The sequence below is a fragment of the Odocoileus virginianus genome, chromosome 12 (assembly GCF_023699985.2).
Source record: "Odocoileus virginianus isolate 20LAN1187 ecotype Illinois chromosome 12, Ovbor_1.2, whole genome shotgun sequence".
Taxonomy (NCBI): Eukaryota; Metazoa; Chordata; class Mammalia; order Artiodactyla; family Cervidae; genus Odocoileus; species Odocoileus virginianus.
This window is the reverse complement of record NC_069685.1, coordinates 67,008,146-67,029,415: the sequence shown is the minus strand read 5'-3', so window position 1 is coordinate 67,029,415 and position 21,270 is coordinate 67,008,146. Positions and strand designations below refer to the sequence as shown.

Here is a 21,270-nt window from a genome sequence, read left to right as displayed (position 1 = left end):
AATAATCATACTTCTGGGTATATGTCCAAAGAAAATAGAATCACTGTCTCAGAGTGATATCTATACTCCGCTGTTCACTGCAGCGTTATTTACAGCAGCCAAGATATGGAAAGAGCTGACTGTTCATGAACAGATGAATGGATGAAGAAATTCAAAATCCTGCCATTTGCAACGATGGAGAGGCACTTGGAGGACATTATGCTAAGTGAAATAAACCAGACACAGTAAGACAAGTATTGCATGACTTTACATGTGAAATCTTAAACAAAACAAACAAAACCTTCATAGTAACAGAGAATAGAAGGATGGTTGACTAGGAGCATGGAGAAGGAAATGGCAACCCACTCCAGTATCTTTGCCTGGAGAATCCCATGGACAGAGGAGCCTGGTAGGCTACAGTCCACGGGGTTGCAAAGAGTTGGACACGACTGAGCGACTTCACTTTGACTGGAGCAAAAGGGAGATATGGATCAAAGGATACAAACCTTCAGTTATAAGATGAATAAATTCTAGAGACTATAGCATAGCGCAGAGATTACTCTGTTAGTAACATATTATATATCTGAGATTTTCTAAGAGGGATCTCAAGCGTTTGCACTACACACAGGAAAAATGGCAACTGAGGTGATTTATATTAGCTTGATCATAGTAATTACCTCACAATGTATACTTATACCAAACATTGCATCATACATCTTAAATGTGCAACTTTTGTCAATCATACCTCAGTCAAGCTGGAAAAAATGAAGGTCCATGTGTCACAGTTCAGTTCAGTTCAGTGGTTCAGTCGTGCCTGACCTCCTTGTGACCCCCTGAACCGCAACACACCAGGCCTCCCTGTCCGTCAACCAACTCCCGGAGTCCACCCAAACCCATGTCCTTCAAGGTTATATATCTTTTATATATCTTTTGAATAGTGCTGATCTAAGCTAGGACACAGAGTTCTGCGCAAGAAGCTGAGGCCATAGACTTCTAACCAGCTGCAAGCTTCATGCCCTGTAGTCCTGGACACAAACTGACTGGTTTTGGGGGAGAATCAAATGGGTTAATGGGTTTCCCAGGTGGCAGCTAGCGGTGAAGAACCTGCCTGCCAATGCAAGAGACTTAAGAGATGCAGTTCCATCCCTGGATCGGGAAGATCCCCTGGGGCAGGGCATGGCAACCCACTCCAGTATTCTTGCCTGGAAAGTCCCATGGACAGAGGACCCTGGCTGGCTAGAGTCCACGGGGTCGCAAACAATCGGACAGCACTGAAGCGACTTAGCTTGCATACAAATGGGTTAATACATGTAAATTGCATAGAAGGAAGTCTATGTGTTAGCTCTTATTATTGTTACTGTTATTTGTATTATTGACCAAGATTTCTAGGACTTCAACTCAGCAGAGAAGCACACCAAGGACAGTGAGGCTTGGCCCAGCTTGAGAATTTGCATATCACCCATAAAAGATCAAACTGCAGAGAGCTGAGGACCCTCTGTGATCAGCTGGTCCACTCAGGGCCATGATTTGGGGGAGGCGAACAAGGCAGTTTCCTCGAAGCAGAATTTAAGAGGAGGGGGGAACCAAGAAAACTCAGGACTCTGGATACATAATGTTCAAATGCAATATTTTAATAAATCCAAATCCATGTCCCAAGCCCACAAGGAACAGAAGATCAAAATGGTAAATAAAGACAGGAGAGTTATAGCCGGTTTCCACCACCCCAGGCTCCATGCGGCTCGGTAGCCTTGAGCCAGCCCCACCCCAAGACCAGCTCTCGGTCCAGGGCAGAGCGATTCTGGCCACTAGACAGACGGCGCTGTGCCTGGACTGGCAGTCAAGGCTGCCCTCGAAGAGCGGCCTCCAGAAGGTAGGAATCAGGCCACGCGGGGCCTGCCGGAACGCCCAGCGTGCCCCGCGGCCCTTCCCAGCGTGCCCCGCGGCCCTTCCCAGCGTGCCCCGCGGCCAAGTCGCCAGAGCCCCACTGAGGCCGTTGCAACCCTGAGTCAGCCGGCGGTGCTCAGTCGCGGGGACGCACCACCATGCCCTCCGCTGGGCAGAGCTTCGGCTGGACGGCTCAACTCTTTAGCTCCAACAGTACCCTGGACGTCCTGGTGATAGTTTTGTACTTCCTGTTGGTTCTGGGCATTGCGCTGTGGGTAAGTGGGGCTTGGAGTGGGGGAGGGGAGGAATGAACGCCGGGCCGATTCCCGACCCTCATCTGCCTGTCACCTGGTCCCCACCTCGCCTCCCTCTGGTCCCTGCTCCTGCGCAGCGCTTTGCCGGGAGCTTCCATCCCCGTGCAGCCTACTCCCCACCAAGGGGAAGGACAAGTCCAAGCCCATCTTCCCTCCCCACCCGCCCAAATAAACAGGTCAGAGGGACCAGTGCCCGCGGCCTGGGACCCACGCTGCGTGGAGTAGGGAGTTGCTGTTGTGACGGTCGCGGTAGTGAGCCCTGCCCAATAGTGACCACAGGCCCCTGCAGGGCCGGGTTGGGTGTTGAGGGCTTTAAGTGGGGCACACCCCATAGCCAGGCTGTGGCTCACAGATGAGGAGAAACAGATTGGAAGAGCCTGAGTAACCACAGGGAATGATGGAGTGCGGCTTTGAACCTAGAGCTGCCCCTTTCTGAGGCATGAGGGTAGCCACGCAGAGGCCCTAGCTGGCAGAACCTCAAACGTCACGTGTATTTCAGGGCCCTGAGTGTTCCACTGAATTTGAATTGAGCACTTATGTACTCGCTAGTGTAAAGTTCTCTTAATAGGTTGGATACCGGGTCTCCGGCACTGCCATCTGCCTGCTAACGCTTCGCCTGTTGTTCAGTCACTAAGTCGTGTCTGACTGTTTGTGACGCTGTGCGCTACAGCACGCCAAGCCCCTCTCCCTCGGAATTTGCTCCAGTTCATGTCCGTTTAGTCAGTGATGCTGTCTAACCATCTCATCCTCTGCTGCCCCCTTCTCCTTTTGCCTTCAGCCTTTCCCAGCATCAGTCTTTTCCAGTGAGTCGGCTCTGGCTCTCCGCTTAACTTGTAAGCACTCACAGAGATGTCCCAAAGAAATACCCTCAGAGCCAGACAGCAAAAGGTCAGAGGGCAGGGCCGAAGACTGGCTTTGGTTATGCTGTGGCCCCTCGGCTAGGCTGTTACCTATCGGAAGCCTCTCCCCGGCCTGCTTTATGAGCACGATTAGCTGGGGACAGTGTGACTGTTTGCTGACTAGGGGGAGATTTCATTTTGGGCCGCTCCCGCCCAGCTGGAGCCTTCCTGCCCCTGTGACCTTTAATTGTAGTGCTTCGTGAGGTTACGAGCAGGATCTTAGTGTCAGAATCTGGCCCTTCCAAGCAGGATCTTTGGACAGCCTCTTGAGGGCTCACCATGCAGTGTGAGTGGGCAGATAGACTAATGGAAATATGGTCTCCATCTTCTTAAGATAATTTTATTTTAATCTCTTCCAAGTGGAAAGAAGTCTGAGGTTTATCTAGATCATTCAAATGAATGACTTTTTTTTTTTTTTTTTTTCAAATTGTCTTCCATTATGAGAAACATTCCAGGTGACACAGTGGTAAAGAATCTGCCTTGCCAGTGCAGGAGATGCAAGAGATGAGGGTTCAATCCCTGGGTCAGGAAGATCCCCTGGAGTAGGAAATGGCAATCCACTCCAGTATTCTTGCCTAGGAAACTCCCATGGACAGAGGAGCCTGGTGGGCTACAGTTCATGGGGTCACAAAGAGTCGGACATAACTGAGCACACACGCACAGAAGAAACATCCTTCTAGGCAGCCTAGGCTGGGCTCTAAGTAGCGGGCACTTGTTTTGGGACCCTTCCCCCAACTTCCCTTAATTAGGAAGCCCCCACCCAGTTTTCTTCTGGACGCTGTTGGGGCCTAGGTCTGGCCAAGGTCAGAGGACGTGTAAACCATCTGGATGCTTCCAAAGGAAGCTGCTGTTCCTTTTGTTCTTCTAGGAGCCAAAAAACATGCACTGTTGTCCAGAATGGTTTGATCTTTTTCCTTCTTCGTATTGTTATTTTTCCTTTGGTCTTCTTAAAAAATCATATATTATTTTTAATCACATGTTAATTCTTAGAAGTAAAAAGATGCATTAACTGTCAAAAGCACTTTCTGTTCTTTCCTCATCCTTTCCCAGCCCCTGAGATCCCCAGGAGCCACGTGTCCCTCCTCCCCTTTCTCAGTGCTTACAGAGACGTACCCCTGAAAGGGAAGTGGGAACCCACTCTAGTATTGTCTGGAGAACCCCATGGACAGAGGAGCCTGGCGGGCTGCCATCCACGGGGTCGCAAAGAGCTGGACACGACCTAGCGACTTAACAGCAACACAGACACACAGAGGTTTTGCATTTTGTTTTTACAAAAATGGGATCACATCATACACATTACTCTGTGGCTTGCTTCTCTCGTTACTACATGACGTGAGATCCTTCTGGGCTGTAAGTAGAGATCTAGCTCGTGTTTTTATCAGTTGCGCTGTAGTCAGACAAATGTGTGTGATTCAGCTCTTCCCGACTCACTGAGACTGAGATTATTGCCAGGTTGTTGTTTTTAATGTGTAGTGCTTTTAATCTGTGTGGCATCGATTCCTGAAATTGGAATTACTACGTAGCATCTGAGCACACTCTTTCCCCAAGCTCTGACTGACCTGGTGTGTTACTTCTCATTTAATTTTGGGAAGGAGGTGGGGGCAGGCTGATGAGTGAATAGTGATAAGTCTCTGCAGCTTTGATTTGCACTTTCTAGACTCAGCCTCCTGTGAAGCTGACCATCTCCTCATGAGCTTGTTGTCCACTGATTTTCTTCTTCTGTGAATAGCCAGGTTATGTGCCCATTTTTGAATTGGATTGTTCAACCTTGCATTTATCAGCTTGTCTGTCGTTTTGAGTTGCTAACTTGTTTTTCCCAAACTATCATTTTTTAGGCCAGTGGTTCTCAGCCTCAGGACTACTGATGTGTGCGACCAGATAATTCCTTGTTGTGGGGGTCTTTCCTGCATATCATAGGATGCTTAGAAGCACCCCAAGCCCTACCCCTTAACAGCCAGAAGTATCTTCAGACAACGCCAGGTGTCCCCTGGAGGGTGGGGTTGAGAACCCTTGGTCTAGACTGTTACTAGCATCTTTCTGACGCTTAATAAACCAAATATCTCTCCTTTCTTTTACATGTAGATTTCATTCCTGGCTTGCTCAGGACAGTTTTCCCCACTCCAAGGATGTACAAATATTATTCTAAATTTCTTCTAATATTTTATGGATTTTTACAAGTATTTAAATCTCTTGAACATCTGGAATTTGCTTTTGTATATAATGTGATGGAAGAATCAAGCTTTATTTTCTTCTGGTTATTAACCAAACCACCCTTTACTCACTGATAGGAATTTCCCACATTTGCTCCTTTCTGAAATCATTCGTCAGCTTCTGTCCATGAAGCCCCACAGGGAAAGCTTGTCTTTGTTGCTGGTGTCGGGTCCTTTAGGATGCTTAAGGGGGAAAAACTTACTTATTTGTTTGTTTGTCTCTGTTATCAGTCTCAGCCTGAGTTCTTTGAGAAAGTGGTGAATGCATCTTCTGCCCCAGCAGCCTGCCTGCCGTGGTCAGTGGATCATTCTAGAAGGAGAGCAGGGAGGAAGGAAGGGGTGGTGGCTGGTGGATCATTCTAGAAGGAGAGCAGGGAGGAAGGAAGGGGCCGTGGTTGGTGGATCATTCTAGAAGGAGAGCAGGGAGGAAGAAAGAGGCAAGACGTGTGTAACCACTTTCTTCCCAGACCTCCTCTCTCCCTCTCTGGTTCTTTCTTTAATGGAAAGAGAGTGATTTTATTCATCTTAGAACATTTTGTAAATTCCTTCTGAAAGTTCTAATGCACAAGTCCTTACGTCCTGCTGATGCCTTTCTTAGGAAAGGCCAGCTCTGAGCATCATGGGCTCTTGATGAGCACTTAGTGGATGGACGAATGGGACTGACTTCAAGTGCCTGACTTAGAGAGCTTTTCTTTGGTGATGTGAGGGGACTTGGTCATAATGCAGATACTCCGATGGCTGTCATAAGTTCACTCCTTACACAGAAACGCATTTTTGTCAACCAGCGGTCATCCTTGGGTCCTGCTGTTTTAGGCAATCCAGGAAACCCCGGGATTGTCCCTTGACTGTATTGGAGTCTGAGGATCAGAGCTGGGTCCCGGAGAAGAGAGCCTCTGGGTGTGTGGGGAGGACACCATAATCTCGGCAACGTGACTGCCCTCCTAGAAGAAGCTGGGCTGTGTTCACCTTCACCATTCCCAGTCGATTAAGGCATTTGCAAACCACTCATCTCCCAGACTCTGCTGGGAACCACAGCACTGGTTAACCGTTGGGGGGTGGGGGAAGGAAATGAAACAATCTTGTTTTCACAGGAGTGTGAAGAAATGGATGTGCCCATGCAGTCTCCCAGCTGGGAGGCACCGTGGGGCCTCCTCTGACTCAGTGGGCAAAGGCTTCTGTTCCTAAAAAACAAACAGGGGAATGGGGTCTCTGCAAAGGACATTTACCTGTAAATGAAGGTCATCACTGGTTACTTGGATTCCCCCCACCCCATTTTAAGGTTATCGTGTCAAGCAGTCGTGCGACAGTAGAAGACTTCTTCCTGGCTGGACGAAACCTGGTGTGGTGGCAGGTGAGCATGCCCCCGTGTGGTCCACTATGGAACTGCGTGTGGATCTGTTTATTACTTTCATGTAGATGCTTTTTACCCCACATAATTTAAAGTTGCTAAATCAGGAAAGTCATCTCATCAGTAGTTCCCTTAGCTCTCAAGTAGTTTCTTACATAAGTGCTCCCTTTGGCTCAGCCTAGTCCGACAGCCATCACCAGGTGCCTGGTAGGCACAGAGCCTTGCTCTGCGTTCTGGGACCCAGACCAGGTGCAGTGAGCCCTGCTCTCTGAAGTGCGCAGTGCAGAGTGGGAGTTGGATGTGGCTTCTGTTGCCATTCTTAGAATCACTGCTTAATGAGTAAACTGTGATATGGTATTATTAAAAGGAATTGAAATACAAGAATAGTTTAGCCACGCCAGCTTGCTTTCTTCTCTACTTCTGCTTGGTCAGTGACTGTCCGGTGGGTGTGAGCTGCGCTCCCCAGGGCCTACACGGGGCTTATTCCTGGCTTGGTGCCCAGGCCTCCTCTTGCCTGGCTCCATGGTGGTGAGGCTGAAACTCGATGCCCTTCCTGCCCCATGTTGCCTCTGGGCTTCCCACCTTTACTGCTGCCTCACCAGCCGCTCATCGAGGGCCCCTGGCTGCTTCCTTCCCATCTCCCTGGCTTCTTAACACTTCAGTTACACTCCCACACCTGGCGACTTGCTGGAATGCTGGCAAGCCCCAGCGCTCTCCAGTCCTGTGTGTCCCTCTGCCCACCTGACCCTTCACCTGAAAGGCCTGTCAGCTATTGCACACGACATGTCGTCTGCACGATTGCCCCCCCCCCCGCCCCCCATCTCTTGTCCCCGAACGACAGCTTCAGCCTCTAGCTGCTCAGGCTGACACATGGGGAGTCGAGTCAAACTCTTCATTCTCTCTCGCCCCATCCTTCTAGTCCATCAGGAAGTCCTGCAACTCCGTTTAGAAAACAGATTTGAAATCTGACCCCTTCTCATCCTCCATGCGGATTCATTGTAACAGCTTCTCTCTGGACTCCCTTCTTCCACCTGCTCGCCTCCACATCCAGCCTCAACAAGACAGCCAAGGGGTAGGACAAGCCGCCTTACTGCTTTCAGCCCTCTGGGGGCTCCTGTGTCCCCCAGAATGAAAGCCAGTCTCTCTCAGGCCACAGATGGATGACCTGCACCTCCTTACCTCTCTGACCTTGAGAGGTTTAGCCACGCTCCTGCCTCAGGGACTTTGACTGCCGCTCCCTTGGCCTGGAGGCCCTCCACTCTCCCAGGCACCCTGGGCTGCCTCGCCCCTCCTCAGGAAGGTCAGCCCTGCCTCACCCTACAGCTCAGCACTCCTGTCTGCTTTCCTTCCTTCTCCTCCTCTGTAGGAGCTTACTGCTTACCCCGGCTACTGCGCTGCAAAACAGTCCCTTAATCTGTTTTGTTTATACTCTTGTTCCTAACAGAATGTTAGCTTTGTGAGGGCAAGGATCTGTTTTACTCACTAATGTCTGGTTGCTTGCAATGCTGTCTGGCACATAGTTTGCAGTGGACATTTATTTATAGTTAATTAATAACTGATGACTTTTTAGTCTACCTTTTCATTTAATTGGAGAAGGGAATGGCATCCCACTCCAGTATTCTTGCCTAGAGAATCCCATGGACAAAGGAGCCTGTCTGGCTTCAGTCCATGGGGTCACAAAGAGTTGGACATGACTGTGTGACTAACGCTTTCATTTAATAATGTACTAAGGTCTCCCTAAGTCTATATAAATGTTGGTAGATAGACTTTTATATACAGTTGCCTAGTGATACATCATATGGACAGTCCACTATTTATGTACCATATTTTTGGGCAATTTAAACTGTATATAGTTTTTCATTATTATGATAAAGGTAGCAAGTAAAAATAACTACTTGAGTAATTATTATGTGTCTCTCCTAAGGGTTGTTTGCCTTATATTCACTGCTGCTAAGACGTTTGGTGCCTGTATATTCTCAATTGTGTCTTAACTAGTGCATTTTACATTTCGTGGTTTAAAAAAACAAACAAACCTCTGTCATATTTAATGCTCTTGGTATTGAATGCTACTTTATCTTATGTTAATTTTGTCAGTGCTTTGTTTTTTTGTTTTTACCTAAAAGGCCTTGCTATTTTCAGCCTCTCTTAATAATTTGGTTTTAAGTGATCTTGTGTCAAATACAGCACAGTGTTTGGGTTTGGATTTTGATGGCTATCTCTACGCAACTAAAAAGCTATTATTGGGTGAGGAGAGATTTTATTCATTTTAAATGCCTCTGGGATTTTTTATTTTGAAAGTAGCAGATGCTGGTTGTAAAAAAAAAACACACACACACAAAGTTACAATCCAATTATAGAACTTGAAATTTTCTCCCTATTCTATTTCTATAACAGTGATTTCAGTCCCCAGAAGTATTTTTTATATATGTACTACCAGAATCACACCCATCTGTATATAAACACAAATGTGCACAAGTTTACATGCACACAGTAAATTTTAATAAGGTTAAGTTATAAATGTTGTTTACCTTGTTTTCATCACTTGATAGAGCTCCTTTATTCTTTCTGTAGGCTACATTGTATTTCATCATATTCACTACCTTAGTATTTCCACCATTCTCTTATAATCAGCTCAGTTGTTAAGTATTTCTAAATAACCTCAGACAGTGATGAAGGTACGCTCCTGCAAGTCAGTCGGGCGGGGGGGTGGTAGTTAGGGCAGCACAAGAACAGCAGCGCCGCTTTCTTCACTTCATCCCTGTTTTTACTTGGCTTCTAATTTATGGCGAGGCTTTTGTATAGAAAAATTACAAATAGGAATTCTGCCCAAAGTGTAATCTCTTGTGAGGAAATGTGAAATTCAGTTTGAGGTTACATTTGTGAAAATTAGTTTTTGGAGTTGGATAAGAGTTCTGATCTGTAATTGTCTTTTGATTTTCAGATAGGTGCTTTTCTTTTTGCCTCAAATATTGGCACTGGCCACTTTATCGGTCTGGCTGGAAAAGGGGCGTCTTCAGGGATTGCTGTCGGGACCTTCGAGTGGAACGTGAGTAGTGCCTTTGGCAGCAGCGAACCTCCACTTCTATCAGTGTCCAAATGAAATTCAGAAAGGCCTAAGTAAATGTGAAAGACTCCTTGGAAGTCATGGAAGAAAGGAACCAAGGGTTTCATTTCTCAAAAAGATTGTGAGACAGAGAATGTTTTTATTCCAGGGACCATAGGAATACAGTTAGAAGACTGGTCAGATAGGGTCATAGTAACTAATAGATACAAATGTAAACATTTGTGTATATGTACCTACAGATACATGTGTATACATGTGTGTGTCTTTATCTGCATGTATACATTTCCAGTATACATCTGTGTATATGTGTATACATGTGTATATATGTGTGTGTCTTTATCTGTGTATATACATTTCCAGTATATAGGTGACCCTTGAATAGCACACGTTTAAACTGTGCAGGTCCACGTATACACAGACTCTTTCTGTAAATACAGGACCTGTATTTTCATTTCACAGATCTTTACATAGACTTAAGTGGGGTGAAGTTTGTGTTTGGTTAGAGATCACTGTATGTGGAATCAAAAGAACTAGGTTTTGAGTCCTGATTCTGTCCAAACTCTTTCAGCTTCACCCTTGGTGAGTAATTTTTCAGTTTGTTTTTGAGACAGATTTAGCATTATGCATATTTTTTTACTATATGGGAGTCGGTCAAGGGTCAACTGTACATTGAGAATAGGGTCAGCAGAGTTCTTTGAGATATTCAAGTGGTTACTATAAAATCTCTAATTGATCTATAAATACCTGTTTCAATTATAAAACTTATAAAATGGGTTATTTTTAATCTGTGGGATATATTTGTTGTAGGATGTAGAGTTTGTTCACTGAAATTATGTGAATTTATAAGTTTTGGGTTAACTAACCTATATCTATATAAATCACCTGACCTTTTTTATAAATCCGAAAGCTCCCTCTTTCTGGGTCTCATCTTTCTCCTGGTAGATTACAAAAAGAAATAACACTTCTAACAGTCAGCTCCAAACCTAATAAGGAGCCCTGGTCTTTACCGCAGTTTACCTCTCAGAATTTACTAGCATCTCCTTATATTCAGCTTACCTCTTCTTTGTAAAGAAAGTTGAAGCGAAATGTATTACTTAATTTCAATAACCTGTATAAATTTTGGTATAGTTTCTCTACTGTTTCTCTGAATGGTTTCTGATTTTTTTCAACCTGTCTTTCTTTGTTTAATGATCAGTTATCTTTGATCCTATCTGGAGCTAAGCAAACATAAATTTTAATAAATACCTTGAAAATTGGCTCAGGTAAGCACGCCCCCCCCCCCCCCGAAAAAATTAAGAATGCACCTTTATAGGCAAAGATCAAGTGCCTATAAGTTAATTTTGTTCCCCTAGAGTGTTTATTTTTGGGCTGTTGCTTGCAAGGTTCCCAGTGGTGATGCATTTATTGGGCTCAAAACAGTTAGTAACTGAGTTTGCATCTCCTTTAAGAGCCGGGGGATTGAGATGGGACCCTGACGTAATTGCTCTTTTCTTCTTGGTTTCAGGCTGCATTTATCCTCTGTGTTCTTGGTTGGGTGTTTTCTCCTGTTTACATTAAGTCTGGGGTGAGTATCCATGATCAATTAGTCCAGTCTCTGCAGTATTTTTTCTTACAAATACTATAGCTATACATAAAAACATTTTAGAGGACAAGTTAAACTTCTCAGTCTTCTGATCCTTGCACTGACATCCCTAAATCCTAAGAAATGCCTGAACTAATATCAGTTGACATGGATAAACAGGAGCCAGTAACTGCCAGTGTTTGTTTTTGCACTTTATTCAAGGGTTCCCCTCTGAAGGCTTTTATGGAAAACATTTTAAAACTTTGTTAAAAAATAAGACCTAAATTAATGAAGGGAACAACTCTGTTAACAATTGGAAGACAACAGCCTAACAATGTTATTAGAACTAACAATGTTCAGTTCAGTTCAGTTCAGTCGCTCAGTCATGTCCGACTCTTTGCAGCCCCATGAATCGCAGCACGCCAGGCCTCCATGTCCATCACCAACTCCCGGAGTTTACTCAAACTCATGTCCATCGAGTCGGTGATTCCATTCAGCCATCTCATCCTCTGTCATCCCCTTCTCCTCCTGCCCCCAATCCCTCCAACATCAGGGACTTTTCCAGTGAGTCAACTCTTCGCATGAGGTGGCCAAAGTATTGGAGTATCAGCTTCAGCATCAGTCCTTCCAATGAACACCCAGGACTGATCTCCTTTAGGATGGACTGGTTGGATCTCCTTGCAGTCCAAGGGACACTCAAGAGTCTTCTCCAACACCACAGTTCGAAAGCATCAATTTTTTGGCGCTCAGCTTTCTTCACAGTCCAACTCTCACATCCATATGTGACCACTGGAAAAACCATAGCCTTGGCTAGACGGACCTTTGTTGGCAAAGTAATGTCTGTGCTTTTTAATATGCTGTGTGGGTTGATCATAACTTTCCTTCCAAGGAGTAAGCGTCTTTTAATTTATGGCTGCAATCACCATCTGCAATAATTTTGGAGCCCCCCAAAATAAAATCTGACAGTTTCCACTGTCTCCCCATCCATTTCCCATGAAGTGATGGGAGCAGATGCCATGATGTTAGTTCTCCCTAAATCCAAAAGAGGATGTGTGAGGAAATGACAGGCGGATTCTAAAGTGTACACAAGAGATCAGGGGACAAAGCCATGTCAGTGCCTGGCTGAGAGGGAACAGAGAAGAGAGGGCCAGGACTAACGTCCACAGGGATGCCTGGAGTGATGTCACCAGCTTGGTAGGTAGAGCTTTCTGTCAGAGAATTTCACTTCAGACAGTAACCACAGACAGGGGGCCCTTTTTGGAAGTACAGGAGTCATGCTTTTGGGAAAAAGACTGGATGCACTGAAGAGGGTGAGGGGGCAGGTCCACTTTACCCACGTCACCACCCCCCAAGGTGGCACAGCTCTTGCCAAGAGGGAGTGTCTCAGCCTGAGATTCCCCCGTGAAGGCAGTGAGCACGTGAAAGCGCTCAGCTGCACTAGCCATGCAGTATGCTGCCAGAAGGACCTGCTTGGTTCCCCCTCCCTCCGGAATACTGAAGTGCGCCGTGTGGCCAGGGGACAGGGAGTGGCTTGGAGAGCTGCTCCCAGGGCTCTCAGACGGCACCAGGAACACAGAGGCCCCTCACGGACTCTATCAGGAAGACGCCCGTGAGCTGCTGGGGCTCCTCGCCTGCAGGTCTCCCCGCTGCCCACAGACACCCCTGCCGCGCTGCATGCACCACCCGTGTGTGCCGCCCCGCCAGCCAGCCCCCTTTGTTCATCCCCGGTGGTGGTGTGCTGAGCCCCGGCAGAGAGCTAGCGGCACATGCAGGAAACCAGCCTGCCCGTGGGACTGGGAGGGCCACAGATGAGCACTCAGCCCGCCCTCGGGAGGCTGTCAGCGCACAGCCTGGCTTCATGGGGACTGGGAGGGCCACAGATGAGCGCTCAGCCCGCCCTCGGGAGGCTGTCAGCGCACAGCCTGGCTTCATGGGGACTGGGAGGGCCACAGATGAGCGCTCAGCCCGCCCTCGGGAGGCTGTCAGCGCACAGCCTGGCTTCATGGGGACTGGGAGAGCCACAGATGAGCGCTCAGCCCGCCCTCGGGAGGCTGTCAGCGCACAGCCTGGCTTCATGGGGACTGGGAGGGCCACAGATGAGCGCTCAGCCCGCCCTCGGGAGGCTGTCAGCGCACAGCCTGGCTTCATGGGGACTGGGAGGGCCACAGATGAGCGCTCAGCCCAGCCTCGGGAGGCTGTCAGCGCACAGCCTGGCTTCATGGGGACTGGGAGAGCCACAGATGAGCGCTCAGCCCAGCCTCGGGAGGCAGTCAGTGCACAGCCTGGCTTCATGGGGACTGGGAGGGCCACAGATGAGCGCTCAGCCCAGCCTCGGGAGGCAGTCAGGACACAGCCTGGCTTCGTGGGATCAAGGAGGGCATGAGAAGCCAGTGCGTCCATAGACAAGATCTGAGAAGGTCTCAGAACCCCTTGCAGGGCTGATGGAAGGTGTCTCTCTCCAGAAGCAATCAGGGGAAAGAGCTGGTGACCGTGCCCCAGTGCACAGACAGCAGCACAAGACTACGAGAAACATGAACAATTAAGCAACTGTGACACCACCAGAGGAACACAGTGGTTTAACACTGACGAGCCCCAGAGACCTGCCTGAGAAAGAGTTCAAGATCGCTGTCTGAAGGAGACTCAGCGACCTACAAGAAAACACAGAAGGACAGTTCAACAGAGTAAAGAAAATAGTACATGATGGAAATGAGTTTAACAGAAAAATCATAAAAATAACCAGATAGACATTCTGGACTGAAGATTACCGTGAATGAAGTGAAAACTGCAGTTGAAAGCATCTACAGCAGACTTAGCAAAGCAGAAGAAAGATTCTGTGAACTCAGTGACAGGTCATTTGAAATGACCCACTTAAGGAGAAGCAGCTTCCCAGTGGCTTAGTGGTAAAGAATCTGCCTACCAATGCCAGAGACACAGGAGATGTGGGTTCCATCCCTGGGTCAGGAAAATCCCCTGGAGGGGGAAATAGCAACCCACTCCAGTGTTCTTGCCTGGGAAGTCCCACAGATGGAGGAGCCTGGCAAGACTACAGCCCATGGGGTCGCAGAGTCAGACACAACTTGGCGACTGAGCGCGCGCAGTCAGAGGAGAACAAGGGAAAAGGGATGAGAAGCGGTGAGGAAAGTCCGTGTGAACGACGGGACACCGTTAAAAGAAACGGTCAACACAGTCCTGGAGAAGAGGGAGAAGCAGGCAGAAAGGTTACGCAATGATTGAGAACTTCCCAGATCTAAGCAAAGGTTTGACTCTCCAAGATCATGAAGCTCATAGGTGCCCCCCAAATTTTAACCCCAAACATTATTTGAAGAAATAATAACTGGAAATATCTCCTCTGATGAAAATGTTAATTTACAGATTCAGCAAGCTTAACCAACACCAAATAGCGTAAACACAAAGGAAACTACACATAGGCTTACATCATAGTCAGAATGCTAAAAGCGAAGATAGAGAGGAAAGTTTGAAAATGGTCAAAGAGAAGTCACACGTTACATGCAGGGGAACAATGATATACTTAATAGATGCCTTCTGCTCAGAACAGTGGAGGCCAGAAAACATCAGAATGATGCAGTCAGATGCTGAAAGGAAGAAAAAGTTGTCAACCAAAAATTCTGTGCCCAGCAGAAGTATTATTTAAAATGAAGAGGAGCAAATTCCCTGGTGACTCAGTGGTTGGGACTCTGTGTTCTCCCTGCCCAGGGTCCAGGTTCAATCCCTAGTCTGGGAACTAAGATCCTGCAAGTTGTGTGGTCAAAAAAAAATGAAGATGAAATATATACAAATATTGAAATATTATGTTGTACGCTTGAAACCAGTATAAGGTTATATGTCATTTATACATCAATTTAAAAAAGAACCATTGCAAAGAAAAAAATGAAGGTTATTGGTAAGGTGTAGATTTCTTATACAAACCATAAAGGGAGAAATTTATATATTGGACTTCAAAGTATAACTTTAAACTTTAACTCTTTGAAAGAGATTTTTAAGAAAATGAGAAGTCAAGCTAGAGACTGCAGAGGATTATTTACAGAACACATTCATAATGAAATACTTATGTCCTGAATACACACATTTTTAAAAAAACTCTTATAATTTATAACAAGATAGCATTTCCCCATGCATTTCACTTTACAAATGACAGATAATGACGTGAAAGGATGTTCACTGTCACTGATTGTTAGGGAAATGCTACTTAGGATCCCACACAGACGCGCTGAACCGCTGAGATAAAGAGGGCTGATGCGTCAAGAGCAGGAGAGGTTGTGGTGCTTCGGGGGCCCCCTGCCTTTCCAGAGAGAACTCCAGAAACAGGTTGGCAGTCTCTTGCCCAGTTACGCCTTAGGACCCAGCTGCTCTGGCCCTGGGCGTGGCACTTCCCCCACCCCAGAGACATGAAGGAGCATGTACACACGCAGGTATCACCTCTCCCTGGTTCCCTTGTCTTAGCAGTGCTCATGCAGAGCAGCTGAGACGCCTGGGCTGTGTCTGCGTGCCAGCCAGCACCCCGTGAGCCCTCTGCCTCAGGGGGCCTCTCTTACTGTTCTTCAGGTAGTGACGCTGCCCAGATACTTGAGGAAGAGGTTTGGTGGCTGCCGGATCCAGTTCCTCCTGGCTATTCTGTACTTACTCATCTATATCTTCAGTAAGATCTCGGTGAGTTGTGTAAAGGCGAGTCCATGGAAGGGAAACACAGAAAAATCGATAGGCAGGACTAGATGTGCCCCAGGAGTTTACTCTGGGGCTCCCTAAGCTACATGTCGGCCTCCATTGTCTAAACTAAAGCAGAGAAAAAGTAGCTGAGTAATACACAAGCTAAACGGCAGAGCACCTTCTTTGTCTCCCGAGCCTGTGTTCCCAGGGAACCTTGGGCTTATTCCTGTCATGTCATCAGGAGGCGCCCCTCCCCTCCTTGAAACAGTCCAGGTCCTACCACCCTCACAGAGACCGGGACCCCCAGCTGTGACCTGTGAGGCCTTCCAGTCCGGACCCTGCCTCTGACATGGTCTCCTTCCCGTACTGTTTTCCAGATCCTATGAGCTTATTCCCACCTGAAGCCCTTGACACCTGCTCTGTACTATGTCTGGAATGTTCTTCCCCCAGATCTTTCAAATATCGCCTCCTAGGAGAGGCCTTCCGTGGATGCACCCATTCATTCTCCATTACTGTTTCTGTTTCCTGATACATGCCACCATGTGCGAAGATTGACCTGTTTCCATCCTTACTATCGTTCTTCACTCCAGGATGAGCTTCTTGAGCTCCCAGGCGTTGCCTGGCTTGCTCCCTGCCTTCCCAGCCAGCTCTGGGGCTGGAAGTTTGCTGAGAGCATGGTTAGCACAGAAACACTGAGAGAAGTGTTCTTTGAATGACTGAATGAGTGTCACTTATCACACTGCATGAAAATTGCCTGTCTGGTGGTCTGCCTCCCTCCTTAAGCATAAGGAGGGAGTCCTCCTTGAAGACTGGCTGAGTTTTGGTAACCCCGGGCCCTCTGAACCCTGCCGAGTGTCTTGTCGTGTGGTTGGTACTTGGCAAACAATCAGTGTGTGAATGGATATGCTGGGAAGACCTCTGCTGATCATGCCTCTGGGTGTGCTGACCAGAGGAGCGAGGCAGGAGATTAGCCAGGAAGTGAAGTGCACACACTGCCGAGTCGGCGTCAGCACAGCCCACGAGCAGCAGAGCCAGTCTGCAGGCTGTCAGCCTAGAGGTCCGCTTTGTACAGCACTTGAACTAAAGATGGTCTTTACCATTTAAAGGGTCAACAAAAACCAGAAACAGTCCATGTCTTGCAAAGCCTACAGCGTTCAGCACCGTCCCTTTACAGAAAAAGCTTGCCAGTCCTAGTAAGCTGTCCCCTCTGCCTGCCCCGCTGGTGACACTGTGGAAAAAGCCAGCTCTCTGACCACACTCCCCACTCTTAGGCTCCAAGTAGGAAGAGGCTAAGTTGCATTAACTGGATTAACCCAAGCCTTAGAAGTGCTGACCTTGGCTGAACTTATGGCCACCAGCCGTGTTGCCCAGCAGGATGTGGAGAGAGCTCCCCTAGTGTCCACTGGGGATGGAGTGGACCTGCTGACTGAAGATGGCCTCTAGATCAGGGTCTTTCTGGGAAATGGAAGTGCAGCCCACTGCCTTTGTACTCATTTCAGGTGGAGATCTGCACAGGCGCCGTGTTTATGAGGTTGGTTCTGGGGCTGGATGTTTACCTGGCCACCGTGATCTTGCTGTCTGTTACCGGCATCTATTCCATCACAGGTGAGGTCACTCTAACCCCACAGGTATTTGTGTTGCCGCAAAAGCTCTGCTGCTTAGTGGAGACCTGAAGACATTGAGATGGGTCCAGCTTTTGCACTTTCCCTGAGACTGTCACATTGCTGAGGCCTGAAAGAGCTGAATACTGAAAGTAAATGAGGCAGGGGTGCCCGAGTGGTGCCCTGCTCCTGGAAATCTCATCAGACTGGCGGGGGCTTTCCAGGGGGCTCGGCAGGGCTAGCAGTGGTTGTGTTTGGGGTGGTGCGGGCCTGACGCAGCTGGCTGTGGGATGACCGGGTTGGGGCGCAGACGGGGGAGAAGGGACGCACCTGCTTCTGGTCATCCTGGTTGCCTGGTGACCTGGGCAGGCCATTGGATGAGACCTTTTAGGGGGATGCTTCAGTTCTTAATATTGATTCCATCTTGGGTTAACAACACGTGACATGATACAGTCATAGTCCTGGGTGGCAGCCGCTCCCCATCAACCATAAGACCATGGGGTGAACCACCATCTTCTGCCCAGACAGCCTTCAGGATGGTGTTCAGTAAATTACCCGAGATGATCAGCATGTCATTATAAAATAGGTTCTGTTAATGATTTTGCCCAGCTGTAGGCTAGTGTGTGTGTTCTGAGCACGTTTAAGGCAGGCGAGGCTAAGCTGTGATGTTTGGGGGGTGAGATACAGAAAATGCATCTTCAACCTAGTGATCCCTTCAACTTAGCAGTGAGTTTCTCATGATGTAACCCCATCTAAGTCAGGGAAGACCTGTATACTTTTTGCTTAGGAAAACTACCAGATTTTCATCCAGAAAATGGGAGTGAAAGGAAATTGGGATACAGATAGGCAGAGTAAGACTCCAACAGCAGATCGCAGAGGCTGTTCAAGGGAGAAGGCAGCGTGCACCTGGGCACAGCATGGGCAGTTGTGAGGCCCAGTGAAGTGAGGATGGAGGTGTGGATGTGGAGACGGGGGCATGAGTGTGCGCTGGGCACACAGTGACGCCCCCAGGGTCAGGCAGGGCTTCCCTCTCCCCCTCTCGCCCATTCAGGTGGTTTTGCAGCCGTGGTTTACACTGATATCTTACACGCCAGCTTCGTGGTTCTGGGCTCTGTCTTGTTAATGGGCTATGGTAAGTAAATCTAGAGACTGCTGGGCACCATGGTGGGGTTGGGGGGCTCTGACTGCTGCCTGGGGCCATTTCAGCACTGCCCTGTCACACACACGGGACTGAGGCCCTCGGGACCCATGAGTGAGCACTGTCTGAGGTTATGCTGACCACCTGGGGTGGGAACTTCTGCTCGTGGAGAAAGAGGGGTCGAGGAGCAGGGGGTTACGACAGACTCCAGGGCTTTGAGCAGGTGTCGGGAGTGGCCTGCCGGGCTTGACCCTGCTCTGAGCCACGCCCTTCCTCTCCATCAGAAGCCCTTCTCCTTCCGTCCATTGGGTTAAATCCATCTGTCAGGGTCAGCGGAAAAACCCGCCCCCAAACCTGTGACTCCATGATTGCCACACCTCTGCATCCTTGTTCTCTGGACTTGCATCACTACCAACACAACGTGACACTTGTTTTTTCCAACATGACGTTTTTTTGTTGGCACTCAACCTTGATCATTCCTTGTATTACATAAGTAAGTCGCACCCCCAGGCCCAGAGCTTCTTGAGGACCAGAGCCGTCATACCTTCACACGATGTGTAGTCTGGGCACACAGCAGGTGCTCAGTGAGCAATGTGAATGAGCGCGACGGCTGACACCTACCGAGAACCAGGCGCCAGGCCGGGGTTTGTACTGTCTCACTTAGCCGTCACGGTCACCTGAGGCCTCGCTGCTTCTGTTTTCCTTAATTGACTGACGAGGAAGCCGAGTTACTCGGTTTAACAACTTGTTGATGAAACACACCAAGAGTAGAACTCGGAGCTGCATCCCTCGAGCAGGGAAGCCCCTGATGTGCAAATGGCCTCTTAGGGCACCTGTTCCACTCGCTGGGGGGAGTCTGACCGAGCTTGGCGGTGGGTCATAGGTTTGTCTTGCAGAAACTTAGAAGGAAAAGCTCTGGGCTCGGATATGGGAAAATTATTGAAATGACATTCAAATTGAGTTGAAGGATTATGGTTCTGTAGAGCAGATTATTGAGCTCCATGGAAGGAGAACATGGAGGCCCACAGAATCACAAACCTCAGTCTCACCATTCAGGAAGCATTAGTGCTCCTTGAAGTTTACTCAGCACCGTGCTTCTGGCACACAAAACACATTTTAGGCACGATCCAGGGAAGTTTTTAAAGATCTGGGGAGCAAGGACCGATTTGAGTGACAAAATTATAAACTATAAAATACTCTTTAAGTCACTGTGTTTATTTGTGTGCTAGTATTAAATATCAACTTTATTAAAATCTGCCAGGGCCATCCCAATGCTTGAGAATGATATCCAGTTAAACTTTGGGGGCATTTAATGTTAGCAGTTATATCTCTAAATAATTATGTATCGTTTACTGTTACAGGCTGAATTTTTCTATTCCCCCAACATCGTAAGTTGAAATCCTAACCTCCAACGTGATGGTATTGGGAGGTGGTTAGTTCTTGAGGGAAGACCTGTATGAACAGCTTCAGTACTCTTATGAAAGAGGCCCCAGAGAGCTCCCTCGTCCTTTCTGCCACACGAGGACATGGCCAACCTCACTCGGCCAGCACCGTGAGCTTGGGGTCCCAGCCTCCAGAACCGTGGGAAGTAAGCCGCCCACTACCTGGGGTTTTGTTACAGCAGCCCAGACAGACTATGGCATTTTCTGCAACGGGATTTTTTTATTGGGGTATCCATGCTAGTTCTTCTGATAAGTAAACTGTTGTGGGGGCTTGTTTTCTTTTTAAAAAACACAAAAATTTGTAGTTAGAAATGTTGTCTTCAAACCAGTCACTGTGGGAACTGATGCACATACAGCTTTTTTTATTTTTAAGTTTTAGTTAGTATATACACAAGGTGGGCTTCCTGGGTGGCACTAGTGGTAAAGAATCTGCTTGCCGATGTAGGAGACATAGGAGGTGCAGGTTCAGTCCCTGGGTTGGAAAGATCCCCTGGAGGAGGGCGTGGCAACCCACTGCAGTATTCTTGCCTGGAGAATCCCATGGACAGAGGAGCCTTGCGGGTTACGTCCATAGGGTCGCAAAGAGTCGGACACGACTGAAGCAATTTAGCATGCATGTATGCGTGCATACACAAGGTAAAGAAAGCAAAAGGGTACCAGGTGAAATATTTATCACTCTCATTTTCTTGGTTTGACTCCCCAGAACCAACCAGAATCCTAAGTTTTGTGTACATCCTTCCAGAGATAGTGTCCAGGCAGACCTTGGACAGAGTGTGGCTTGGCTCCAGGTTACAGCAATGAAGCAAATACCACCACAAAGCAAGTCACACAAGTTCTTTGGCTTCCAAGTACATATGAGAGTTATGTTTATAGTGTAGCATAGTACTGTATTAAGTGTACAATATTAGTATATCTAAAAACAAGGTGCCTGCCTTTTTTAAAAATAATACTGTTAGAGAAATGGCGCTGATAGAGCTGCTCGTGGCAGGTAGCCACAGACCTTCCATTTGTGAAACAGAGGCAGACACCAGCAGCAGCGCGGTGTCCACGGAGCAGAGCGCAGAGCGGGGCGCGCGCCTGTGCAGACGCAGACGTCTGCGAGACGCGCATCTCAGAACACTGTGCATCTGCGTTCACCGCTGGAGCTGTGTCCTAGGCAGGCTTT

The 21,270-nt window shown here is 47.9% G+C and overlaps 1 protein-coding gene across 3 annotated transcripts in view; it reads left to right on the top strand.

Annotated features, from left to right (window-relative positions):
- The first annotated feature begins 1,945 nt into the window (after nt 1–1,945).
- The window catches only part of LOC110146485 (sodium/glucose cotransporter 1-like), a 54,956-nt gene continuing 35,631 nt past the window's right edge, over nt 1,946–21,270 (top strand). For 2 of the 3 annotated variants that reach the window (XM_020907353.2, XM_070475700.1), the window contains exons 1-7: nt 1,946–2,138; nt 6,566–6,637; nt 9,576–9,680; nt 11,203–11,262; nt 15,823–15,927; nt 17,424–17,529; nt 18,577–18,657. In XM_020907353.2, the coding sequence (XP_020763012.2) occupies nt 2,022–2,138; nt 6,566–6,637; nt 9,576–9,680; nt 11,203–11,262; nt 15,823–15,927; nt 17,424–17,529; nt 18,577–18,657 (646 nt within the window). In that variant the 5' untranslated portion in view covers nt 1,946–2,021. Of the gene's footprint in view, nt 2,139–6,565; nt 6,638–7,553; nt 7,707–9,575; nt 9,681–11,202; nt 11,263–15,822; nt 15,928–17,423; nt 17,530–18,576; nt 18,658–21,270 lie in introns of all 3 variants that reach the window. The other variant, XM_020907354.2, reaches the window with a different exon arrangement.